Source organism: Primulina eburnea, chromosome 9 (assembly GCF_022965805.1).
Source record: "Primulina eburnea isolate SZY01 chromosome 9, ASM2296580v1, whole genome shotgun sequence".
Lineage (NCBI taxonomy): Eukaryota > Viridiplantae > Streptophyta > Magnoliopsida > Lamiales > Gesneriaceae > Primulina > Primulina eburnea.
Window position 1 is genome coordinate 28,904,396 of NC_133109.1, and position 12,708 is coordinate 28,917,103.

Genomic DNA, 12,708 nt, shown 5'->3' on the forward strand with positions numbered 1-12,708 from the left:
TCGAGATTTGTATTTGAACCTGCAAAGGCCGAATTTATGCATTATATATGTGAACAAAAATTGATATTACAAAAAATCAAAGGAAAAATTCCAAAGCTTCTCATGTGAGTTAATTAGTTCAAATAAACTTGACTTATCAAAATTTGATTTTCATCTATAAGTCAATCTTTTTTTTTATTTTTTTGTCAGAGTAGTGAAATCACGCCAGACATATCAACGATGTTTTTATGTTATATCAACAATGTCTGAAGTTATTTAATACTTTGGAAAAAAAAAAGATTAAAAGCGCAAAAAACATCAATTTGTTATCAAAAGACCGAATATCAACCCATTAGAGAGCTGGAAATCTATCTAAATCAAGACAAAAATTTGTGTGAGACGGTCTCACAAGTCGTATCTTGTGAGACGAATCTCTTATTCGTATCATCCATGAAAAAATATTATTTTTTATGCTAAGAGTATTACTTTTTATTGTGAATAGGGTTGACACGTCTCACAGATAAAGATTCGTGAGATCGTCTCACAAGAGACCTGCTCACCAACCAGATATACATGAGTATTATTGAAATTTTCCTTGTAAAAAAATTGAATGAGATGGCAGTTACTTGGGATGAGGCAAGAAAAGCAGTAAACGTACGTGATGGGATGGGTGGATATTTCCTTAATACAGCCAAATTTGTTCTATCCTGGGAAAGTGATCAGTAAGAAAGAATTAAGACAAAGTGCCATGCTGCTAGTCTTACTTCTACAAATTCCTTCACAAATTATGCCTCAACACTTATTTTTGTTCTTACTTTCATAATGGAAACAGATTTGGACTCCATTCTGCTGTTAATATGAACGAAAATCAAGACTATGATAGCTGTCAGACGAGGTGCAACTTGATCATCGGTTCGAATAATCCGGCCTAATATGTTCGCCTTTTTTCTCCCTACAAGTCTCACCCCACATCTTAGCCTCTGCAACGGCAAGCTCTCGATCCTGATTTTCGATGTTCAACTGTTTGGACATTTCCTGTTCCTTAAACTCACTTCTTTGTCCACCTCCTTCGTCGGTTTTATGTTGATCTGTATTCGAATCATACTCCAAAGATTGGGTTGTCAAGTAATTCATGGCATGCGCTATGTCTCTCATGCTAGGCCGAGATTGTGCATCTTCTTGGAGACACATTAGAGCCACTTCTATGGCCTTGCTTAAGATATTCTCCGAAAATCGGCCTCTTAGTAGGGGATCTGCCAGATTCACGAACTTCTTGCGCTCCTTCAACATAGGTCGTGCCTATAAAGATAAGTATCCGCAATCACAAATATGTGTATAGCAAGGATAATGCATGACTCAAACTCTCCCCACCAATTCCCCTTCCACCGATATATAAATACTAATAGTTATTTGGAAATATTTACCCAGTCTACAAGCATGTGCATTGTGCTTCCTTCAGTCACCTCCACCGCTCTACGTCCGGTGATCAACTCCAACAGAAAAACACCAAAATTGTATACATCCGACTTCACTGTGAGTTTTCCAGTTTGAGCATATTCGGGCGCACAGTATCCTCGAGTACCCATTACCCTGGTGGAGACATGTGACTTATCATCATCCGGACCAAACTTGGCGAGGCCGAAATCTGATAGTTTCGGGTGGAACTCTTCACTTAATAATATGTTAGATGCTTTCAGGTCCCTGTAGATTACTTGAGGCTTAGCTTGGTTATGCAAGAAATCCAATCCTTTTGCTGCACCAGCTGCTATTTGCATCCTTGTATTCCAATCTAATGGCTGCATATCAGGTGTAAGATCTGCGATGATATTTTTTTATTTATATATGCATGATCTAAGGATTTATCTTGAATTCATGATACAACAATGAAGAATTTATATTCATGCAGGCAACTGGGACATAAAGGAATGTAGAAGTTATAAATATCTTGGATATATAGACGATTAGTGAATGGGTAATGGAAATTATGTAGGCTAGACTTTAAATTTTACTTGTTTCTTTAATCCATCTGTCACATTATGTTTCATTAGAACTTCACAGTTTTACTTCATTAACTTGCAGTTTTTCAATTTGGGTATTTTTTCACCGGAGTGCTGGTGTGACACCGGGAAACAATGATGTGGCTTCGGACATTGTTAACGTGACTGGTGTTATGTCAGCATTCTGATGAAAAATGATTAAAATTGAAAAAAAAAAGTGTAATTTAAGTATATTGAAACTGTGAATTGACCGATAACATGATAAAAAATGAAAATATGTAAGTTATATATAATATAAAAATGTTGTTTTTCCTTACCAAAATCATCATGTAAGTTGGCTTGTATATGATTTAGTCATCGAGTCAAAACTAGGTATTAATACAATAAATATTTTGTTCCACATTTGTCTTTTTTCACCAAACTACTGAATGACACTAGATATTATTAACATAAGGTTGTATATTGCTGACATGACATGCATATATTCTAGCAAAACAGGAACACAAATAAGAAAAATTAACTTATTACTTGAAGACCAAATTTTGATTACTTCAAAAAGACCAAACCCAAACTTAGGCTAATCACTTACAGTGCAATATTGGTCATTTCCCTATTAATACAGATGTGGTTGTCACAAATTCATATAAACCTGTTTTCTGCTTTTACAAACTTTTTCTGTTCTAGAATAATTCAATTTCAACCTACCATCACCACATATCTTTTCACGTTCTAAGTTACTCCATGAATTTTTCTTTGCTTACCAACTCTTCTAGATATGGTTCTATTCTATTATTTCATGTTTGATGCTAGTATTGTCTAGAACATTATTCAAGAAATGGGCATCACAGTTTATCAGAAAATCGAAGATCATGCATGATAACATAATTATTTTACGCGATCACATGAGAGTAATAATTAATCAAGTCCAAACCATGGAGGTGACATTCCAAAGATCCCAAAGGCATGAATTCATACACAAGAAGGCGCTGCTCCCCTTCGGCACAATATCCAATCAAACTCACGAGGTTAGGGTGCTGCAGATTAGAAAGCATCAGAACTTCCACCAGAAACTCCTTGTCACCTTGCAAACCAGAATGATTTAACTGTTTAACAGCAACAACCTGCAAGTAAATTGAACAACCCGCAAAATTACAAAATGACTTGAGTTAATACAAGAAAAACTACGTCTCTGTTCATGTAACTTGTACAGTTTTCGTTTTTAGTCATGTTATCTATCAGACAATGCACGGTCTTAGCCAACTAATTTACATTTTTTTTCAGTTTTAATAATACATGACATCAATATTCGGTGTTATGTCATATTTTCCAGTACCATATCAGTATTATGATGAAAAAACATAAAACTGAAAAACTCTAAGAATGTGAATTGACTAATAACAGAGCTGAAACTGTAAAACGTGTGTATTTTCATATAATGCGTGTGTAATACCTGGCCAGTGGTTTCTATTTTGCCCTTGTATACTGGGCCAAAACCACCTTCCCCGAGAAGGGATTCTTGCCTAAAGTTGTTGGTTGCAGTAGCCAGCTCGCGGTAGCTAAATATGATCAAGCCATTACTTTTACCATGATCATTTGAGTCTGCAGTATCAAGCCTTTGCTCTATTTTCATATTCATACTCCCTGATATACATATATATATAGTTTAGCTCGAGATTTAGCGTCGATCGTCATAATATATGTGTATATATAATGTAACATATATAGATATCCGAATTCAGATCATTATAGGAAGAAGTAGACAAGAAATTTGATTTACACGTGAAAAAGGAAACGTTGATAATATTGATTATACATGAATCGAAAGCAGATATAGATCTACTAAATGATGCAAAACAGCAATCATTTAAATTAATTTGGAGACACCCTATCTGAAAACATCCATGCACATGCAAGAATCGATTCTATATCTTATAAAAAATAATCTATATGGATTGAAGATTAATTTGAAATCGAAAAATTGCAGGTTCATGATCATCTGAATCTGTTATATTTATTTGGATTCTCTTAATTTCCACAAATTTGATTCATTTTTCATCCTAAATTTTTCTATGGATCAATATAATAGATTTCAGATTCAGTCATTTGAAATTTATTCATCGGATCGAAACAAAATCCATGCAAATGCAAACGCAAACGCAAACACTAGAATAACAAGAGGACGAATTTAGAAGGAAAAGAAAACAATGAAACTGACCTATTGACTTGTCATCAAGATGTGGCTCGCTTTTCAACTTGATCTCCTTGTTTCTTCCAAAACATGAACAATGGCCTGGCCATTTCAACATGGAAAAAGATTTGTTTTTTTCTCTTTTTTTTTTTTAAATACTCTAACCTAGCTCCACAGAATTAGCAACCAAAAGTTGAGTAGACAAGCTGTTTTTAGAGGTTAGTTATATTTTCTGTTTCGCAAGCTAAGTATGTGCATGGAAAAATTATATTTATAGTCGTGTAATTTTTATGTTTTTCATTTTTAATCTTATTGTTGATCAATTTATAATTTTAGTTCATTAATTTAAAAGTCATCATTTTTTATGATACTGTCGGCAATATGAAAATGGACTATAATTGAAAAAACTTCAAAAATAATAAATGTTATATTTAAAAAAAATTATTTAGTTCTTTTTATTTATTTCAAATAAACGGGAAGGTGTGAGGCTAGCCCGTCACCCTAACCCCGGCATTGATTTATTTTTTTAAAAAAAATAAGATAACATTTTTTTTGTATTTAACGTTTATTGAAAATCCTGACTATAATCTGGTTTTAATGGGCGAACTTTAGCCAATTAATGGGAGCACCTCAAATTCTTGAATTCCTCCCAACCTCACGTTGGAATTCAACCCTCTGCATGCATGCATGTGTTCATCTCTCCTTACCCCCTCCCGGCCGGCCTGTTTCTTGCAGGCGTTTGATGTCTGAAAATGGGGTCCATTGCAATGGAACCCGATGACATAGTTTCATATGCACAGATATATCATCCGCAGGAGAATCTCTCATCAATCTGCATCCCAACCGGGAGGTATTATTCGAGGGGCATCTTCGCCAATACCAATCCTCTTGATTATTCCGTTCCTCTCATTCTGGCACAGCTCTCCCTCTCCTCCGTCTTCATTCTCTTCACCTCTCGCCTGCTCAGTCCTCTCGGCCAACCCAGCATGGTTATCCACATACTGGTAATTGATTTTGAGTTGATTACGTACTCTAGCTTGCCAGTGGGTCTATGGGATTGAAATGTTATATGGGTTGATGATGTTTTGTTCATGCAGGCTGGTTTGGCTTTGGGTCCATCGTTTTTGGGCAGGTTTGCTGGCTTTACAGAACATGTGTATCCCTATGAGAGTCTGATCCTTCTTGATGCATTTGCAGTGTTTGGTTGCATGTTCTACTTCTTCCTCATTGGAGTGCAGATGGATCCCTGGATATTGAGAAAGATTGAGAGGAAAGAGATAACCATCGGGGTTTCCACCGTCGTCCTGGCATTAATGTTGAGCATCTCTGCCTCATCCATCGTATCACGGCTCAGCTATAGTTCGACAACCCCGACTCTTGGTCTGGTGGCTATCACGTCGTCTATGCTTAGTTTTCCAATCGTAGCTCACTACCTCACGGAATTAAAAATGGCGAATACGGAGTTTGGGAGAGTGGCCTTGACATCATCCTTGGTCAGCAATGCATTTGGCTTCTGCATCATAACCATCACTATCTTGACGCATGAAGATGGTTCAAATTCCTGGATCGAGGTTATAAAAACTATTGCGGTAGGGTCTGGCTTTGTGCTGTTGGTTGCTTTCGTGGTCCGACCCATTATTCTATGGGCATTGCAAAGAAACCCGGAGGGGGAACCCTTGAAGCAAAGCTTCATTTACTTGGTGTTTGTTGGTGTTGTGATGGCTGGATTTTGCAGTAAAGCTGTCGGGCTCAACATTTTCTTTGGCCCTCTGGTTTATGGGATGGTGATACCCGCAGGCCCTCCCTTGGGATCAGCCCTCACGCAGAAGCTAGACTTCATCACTTCTTGGATCTTTATGCCTCTCTACTTCGTGAAGAACGGGCTGGTCATCGACGTATTCATGGTTAGCGTTGGAGACTATTTGACAGTGCATTCTGTCATACTCATCGCCAGCATCGGCAAGTTTCTTGGAGCAACGCTCTCTTCCATTTTTGGAGGAATACCACTTAGGGAATCAGTTCAGATTGGCCTTGTGATGAATGTACAAGGTGTTCTGGAACTAGGTCTGTACAAGATGTTCAAGAGAAACAAGGTTTGGAAAATTCTATACTCTCTTGCTTTAACAAACACACATTATTTGAAACCCGTTGATGATCTTGTATTAGTTGATTTGATGGCACAGGCAATAGATGAAAATACATTCGTGGTTTTGTGCGCATCAATGTTAGTTGTTACTGCTATCTGCACCAATTTACTCAGGTACTTGTACGATCCTTTGCGGAGGCACACATTTTACAAGAGGAGAACAATGTTGGAGTTGAGGCCAGACTCCGAACTCCGGGTCTTAGCTTGCGTGCATCACCAGGAGAACGTCCCCTCCATAATCGAACTTCTTGAAAGCCTCCATCCTACAAAGCGCAGCCCCGTTGATGTGTATTTGTTACACCTTGTCGAGCTTGCTGGTCGGGCTCATCCACTGCTCATTCCCCACAAATTGGAAAAAATAAACTCTGCCAAGACTCACACACCGATGAGTATCATCAATGCCTTCCAAATCTTGCAGCAAAAATACCATGGAGCCATCACCGTGCATCCCTTTACTGGGATATCTCCTTATGCAAGCATGCACGATGAAGTGTGTCAGATGGCAGTGGACAGGAGGGTTTCGCTCGTGATCATTCCATTTCACCGGAGATTTAACTCAACCGCTGAATCGTCGTCGTTAGGTATCAAGACGATGAATGACCAAGTTCTCCAAATGGTGCCTTGTACCACAGCCATCGTGGTCGACAGAGCACCAACCATTATATCATCATCAGCAACAACAGGAGCACCGCCATCATCACACGGGGACCTATTTGGAGTCGCTGTTTTTTTCATCGGGGGCCCAGACGACCGAGAGGCACTTGCTATAGGATCAAGGATGGCGGCACAAATCAACATCCACTTGACCATATATCGGCTGATCCTCAGGGACGAGGCAATCAGTATCGATATCGAGGATACAAACATGGAAAAGAAGTTGGACAACGAAGTTATGAATGAGATATTGTCGAAATCCCGATATGATAGTGATCAGAGGGTGAGTTATGTAGAAGAAGTGGTGAGAGATGGGACCGGGACAGTCGCGCTGATTCGATCCATAGAGAACGAGCACGAGACCATAATAGTTGGGAGACGACACGACACGAAATCCCCACTGTTGGGAGGCCTTTCAGATTGGAGTGAGGATTCAGAACTGGGAACAATAGGAGACATGTTTGCTTTGGTAGATTCAAAGGCGACTTCCACCATCCTTGTGATTAAAAACCACATCACCCATTCATTATCTAACAAGTTTACAATGGAAGAAATTGGAAGAACAGATACTATGTAACTTTTTTCTCTCGTTCTTTGTAATACTGTTACTGTAGAATACACGTTTTTGTTTCGTTTAGATCCTCAAAAAAAAAAAAAACAAACAAACAAACAAACAAACCACACAAAACTAGCGGATTTCAATGTTTTTTTTGGTCGGTTTAGTTCAATTTATCTAAGCATGATCATCATTATCAAAATATTTTTATGTAAAATCAAGAATAGACTCATATGTCTAGACCAATCATAATAAGTGAATCTGATCTATTATATTATATTATATTATATTATATTATACATATTATATTATATTATATTATACTGGATAAACAATACAAATAAATTATTCATAATTTTAAAAACAAAATATTATTATAATACACCATAATTTTAGAAATAACAAAAAGCTATACTACTTAAATAACCATTTCACTGCTGAACATTATATATACACAAAATGGCTAATTCATAAATGATTTTTAATATAAAAAAATTATAATTACTAAAATAATTATTTAAATACGAGGTTTTGTTATTTTAACATTTATATGTTTTATAATGATTGATTACATCATAATATTATGGATGACCCTCATGTGCATGAAATTGCAATTTTGGTTCTATATGTTTTTTGATTATGATCTTCTATATTATCAAATGCTAGAATTAATAGTTATCTTTCAATTTTAGTCATTTTTCATTAGAAGTGTTAACTTACATTCATCAATGTCATTCCACACCATATCAGTTTTACATTGATTTCACATAAGTATCATTTCTAGAAAAAAAATATCAAAATTATGGAAAAAAAAAATATATAACTTAATAACTTATGTGAACCCAAACTTTCAGAAGAACTAATAATTCCAGCAATAGCTATCATTTTTCAACAGCTAGCGAATTTAGCAACTGGTCATTCTTTTTCAGTAGACAAAATTTAGTAGCAGCAAAAAATTTTAGCAGTAGCAAGCAATGTCCAACAACAAACATTTTTTTAGCAATAGCTAACTTTTACAACAACTGACCATTTCAGCAGCCGAAAATTCAGTTTTCGAAATCCATCGGACCATAACAATAGTCAACTGTTGATTCTGATCCAAACCTATAATTGAAGCATTAAAGTCGAAATCATGTCAGATAATAACCAATAATTGGGAGGTTAACATTCAGAATTTTTCCTATAAATAACACACGAATTTCTGAGTTGGTATTACACAAATTCTGAGCAAATCACCCCAAACTTAGAAGCAATATTTCGAGCTAAGAGAGGGCATTTTCGAACAGTAGTCCAGTAGCATTTTCGAGCAGCAGTACAGTAGCAACAAAATAGATCATGTCCAAGTACCAACCGAAATTATTTTAGCAAACTGCAGTAAGTTTATTTTCTGTTTTAATTCTTGATAATCGCTTTAAAACCAACCATCATATATGTGTGAGTTTTGAAATCTGTATTCTGAAGCACTGATTAATGAGAATATATATATTCTGAACATGTCTGATTCTTATTATTCCCGATTTATGCTTCACCCTTTAAAAGATTAAAATAGCTATGAAATTCATAATTTGTATAGTGCTAAAATAATACATTTTATTCCGAATATATGTTGTTTCTATATTGAATATATGTATACAAGATTTATATTGAAAATGATCTATAAGTTTGGGAGGATTTACCTCATTTATTGAGTGATAATCATATTACTCTTCACTCAAACCTCTCTCAAATAAAAATTTAAAGAGATCGTAAATATGAACAGATCCAGTTCTGGTATTGTGAAGAAGAAAAATAAATAGTTGTTGCTTCTTAGTTTTGATTCTGTATATGCGCTGCATTTGTTAGACATTAGGTTATTTTGTATATATAGTTTTGCATTTCTTTCACTGTAAAACAATATTTGAAATTGTATAAGATAATGAAATGTTCAGTATTATTAATATATACTAGTTTTGAAGTTCTGAATATATATTTTTAAGGCTTGTTATTCTCGAATATATGTTAGAGAGCAATGCCAATGTCAGCTGCCCCTCTCTTCTGAGTAGTAACGTAACTGTTTAAGAGAAAATTAACCACAATGAGAAAAAATAACTTTTCTAGCTCATAATTTTACCTTGGGAAAACAATATTTTTTAACCACTAAGTTTTCTCATTGTGCGCTTTAGTCCATTAACTTGTTAAAATTTGATTTTGATACATTAACTTTTAATTTCCGGAATTTCGGTGCAATTGCTGATATGGTTCCAGACACACCAGCATTTACTGGCATCACATCAATATTTTTCTACGCCACATCATCAATTTCGGTGCCAAAAAAAAAACAAAATTACTGCGTCAAAATTAACCAAATTTTGAATATTTAATGACCAAAATCTTATATAGAAAAAGTTAAAAATATTTTCCCTTGTACCTTTTGTATCAACCTATCAAAAGATGGATGAAACATGAGAAAGTGATGTTTGGGGCCTGGAGAAATATAAGTTGGAATCAAGCAAGCTGAACGCTTCTCTCTTATTCAACTGATTTACTGGTTTACGCTATTTTTTCTTTATGTAAGATTATGCTACTGTTTTCAATAAATTAAGATCACATCCACCATTATCGCCCCACCATCCCATTGCAATTGCCATTTATAGAAGGCATCGACCAAGAAAGATAAAGAACTCCTACCACCAAAATCTAAATCATATCAGATAAAATTAATCCAAAACTTCCATGATTTTCTCCTATCTATTTTCTGGGGTTCAAGAGCGGTCATCAAAAAACTATCATTGAATTTGCAGACAACCACCTTAGGAAGCAATACGGTGGAATATAGATTCATTTAATAGTGTTTTTCGAAAGGATCGATGATGGGTTTTATGAAAGATGAGATTTCTTCCTTTTTTAACAACAGATGGCTCGTTTTCGTGGCCGCCATGTGGATACAATCTTGTGCGGGGATTGGATATTTGTTCGGCAGCATTTCACCGACCATCAAAAGTTGTTTAAACTACAACCAAAAGCAGGTCGCGTGGTTGGGCGTGGCCAAGGACTTGGGAGATAGCGTAGGATTCTTGGCTGGTAGTTTATCTGAGATTTTTCCATTGTGGGGTGCTCTTCTTGTTGGCGCTATTCAGAATTTTGTTGGATATGGCCTAGTTTGGCTTGTAGTCACCTGGCCGAGTTCCTGTTTTGCCATTATGGACGGTGAGTATCGAATTATTGATTGTAATAACATATGATTTTCTTCAAACTATTGCTCTTGATTCGTACAAAAAAATGTTTCTGATAAATAAGGTTGACGCATCCCTTTATATATCATGGGATACCGTTTGACTACTTTCTTGATGAATTTATTGCAGATGTGCATTCTTATATTCGTAGGAACAAATGGGGAGACATACTTTAACACAGCTGCACTAGTCTCTTGCGTGCAAAACTTCCCCAAAAACCGTGGTCCGATTGTCGGAATACTGAAGGGTTTTGCTGGTTTGGGAGGTGCCATCTTGACTCAGGTATATGCAATGATGCATTCCCCAGATCATGCTTCACTCATATTTATGGTAGCGGTCGGGCCGACAATGGTGGTCATTGGTCTAATGTTCGTGGTCAGGCCAGTTGGAGGTCACAGACAGATGAGGTCCCTCGGATGGGTTCAGTTTCTCTGTTATCTACAGCATATGTCTCATCTTGGCTGCGTATCTGATGGGGGTCATGCTTGTTGAAGATCTAATTGATTTGAGCCCAACTGTTATCACAAGCTTCACTATAATTTTATTTGTTTTGTTGTTGATTCCCATTGTTATTCCCGTCACCTTAAGTTTCTCTCGGGAGCCAAGGTCTCCAGCAGAGGAGCCATTGTTACCTCAAGAGGATGTCATATTCAGCGAGATCGAAGACGAAAAGCCGAGAGGAGTGGACTTACTGCCAGCTTCAGAGAGACAAAAGACAGTGGCTAAGCTTCAGGCAAGATTAGCCCAAGCAGCTGCAGAAGGAGCTGTGAGAATCAAGAAGCGAAGGCCGCACCGGGGGGAGGACTTCACATTGACAGAAGCACTGATAAAGGCGGACTTTTGGCTCATATTCTTCTCTCTTCTCTTAGGTTCTGGTTCCGGCTTGACGGTGATCGACAACTTGGGCCAGATGAGCCAGTCCTTGGGGTACGACAACACCCATGTATTCGTTTCCATGATCAGCATTTGGAACTTCCTCGGGCGGGTCGGTGGCGGTTACTTCTCCGAGAATATTGTCCGGGACTATGCATATCCACGGCCTGTTGCCATGGCCATTGCCCAACTTATAATGGCGATCGGACATTTCTCCTTCGCAATGGGTTGGACGGGGGATATGTACGTCGGAACCCTTCTGGTCGGGCTCGGATACGGAGCACACTGGGCTATAGTGCCTGCCACCGCCTCCGAGATGTTTGGACTGAAGAAGTTTGGAGCATTGTACAATTTTCTAACATTGGCCAATCCAGCCGGATCATTAGTATTCTCGGGCATTATCGCTAGCAGCATATACGACAGCGAGGCGGAGAAACAAGCTCGGCACATGATCAGATCAAACACAGATGAAGCTCTAACGTGCCACGGGGCTGTCTGTTTCTTCTTGACTTCGTTGATCATGTCGGGACTTTGCATTCTTGCAGTTGTTCTGAGCATGATTCTTGTACATCGAACGAGGCCAGTGTATACTCATCTCTATGGAAAGTCCATAACTCGGAGGTAGCTATTGTAGCGGTAATTTTTATATTGTTTTTTTAGAATTAATGCTTTTTTAAAACCCAAAGACATTGGGCTGTAAATAACATTTGATTTAACACATGTAATTAAGTTAATTATGCTAAATAAACTCCTATAATCATGAAATTAAAAATTTACTTAGGAAATATATTATTTCAATTGAAACATCACACAAACTCTCACGAGTTATTTAGTTAAACCGAACTCTCATTTAGACCACTCATAAAAAAATATTTTTCGTACTAAAATTATTATTTTTTATTATAAATATAGATAAAATTGACTCATCTCACAAAAAAATATGGTTGAGATCGTCTCGGGTTACAAACATTTGCTAACTTATCTTATAACTTTAAGTGTGATTTCAGCTGATCTCGCAATGAACTTATAAAAGGGAAAATCAATCGGACCAAAACACGACCCAAACGGGTCAAAATATAGATGCACAACAATCCGACCCGTAT

General features: G+C 36.9%; 2 protein-coding genes and 1 pseudogene across 3 annotated transcripts; 2 read left to right on the forward strand and 1 right to left on the reverse strand.

Annotated features, from left to right (window-relative positions):
* Window positions 1-663: 663 nt before the first annotated feature.
* LOC140840498 (probable serine/threonine-protein kinase PBL7) lies at window positions 664-4,307 on the reverse strand. The gene is made up of 5 exons (XM_073207684.1): window positions 4,192-4,307; window positions 3,427-3,617; window positions 2,908-3,097; window positions 1,404-1,795; window positions 664-1,278 (listed from the first exon to the last, which is right to left on the reverse strand). The coding sequence occupies exons 1-5, from the start codon at window positions 4,280-4,282 to the stop codon at window positions 886-888; spliced, it is 1,257 nt and encodes a 418-aa protein (XP_073063785.1). The 5' UTR covers window positions 4,283-4,307; the 3' UTR covers window positions 664-885.
* Window positions 4,308-4,817: 510 nt separating this feature from the next.
* On the forward strand, window positions 4,818-7,607 carry LOC140841483 (cation/H(+) antiporter 15-like). 2 transcript variants are annotated; one of them, XM_073208954.1, is made up of 4 exons: window positions 4,818-5,168; window positions 5,262-5,296; window positions 5,362-6,257; window positions 6,348-7,607. In XM_073208954.1, exons 1-4 carry the CDS (start codon window positions 4,957-4,959, stop codon window positions 7,539-7,541), a joined length of 2,337 nt encoding a protein of 778 aa, XP_073065055.1. In that variant the 5' UTR covers window positions 4,818-4,956; the 3' UTR covers window positions 7,542-7,607. The 2 variants fall into 2 exon arrangements, with proteins under 2 accessions (XP_073065055.1, XP_073065054.1); XM_073208953.1 differs by having other exon boundaries at window positions 4,819-5,168; window positions 5,262-6,257; window positions 6,348-7,605.
* A 2,588-nt stretch (window positions 7,608-10,195) lies between these two features.
* LOC140841484 (protein NUCLEAR FUSION DEFECTIVE 4-like) lies at window positions 10,196-12,340 on the forward strand (annotated as a pseudogene).
* Window positions 12,341-12,708: the final 368 nt, after the last annotated feature.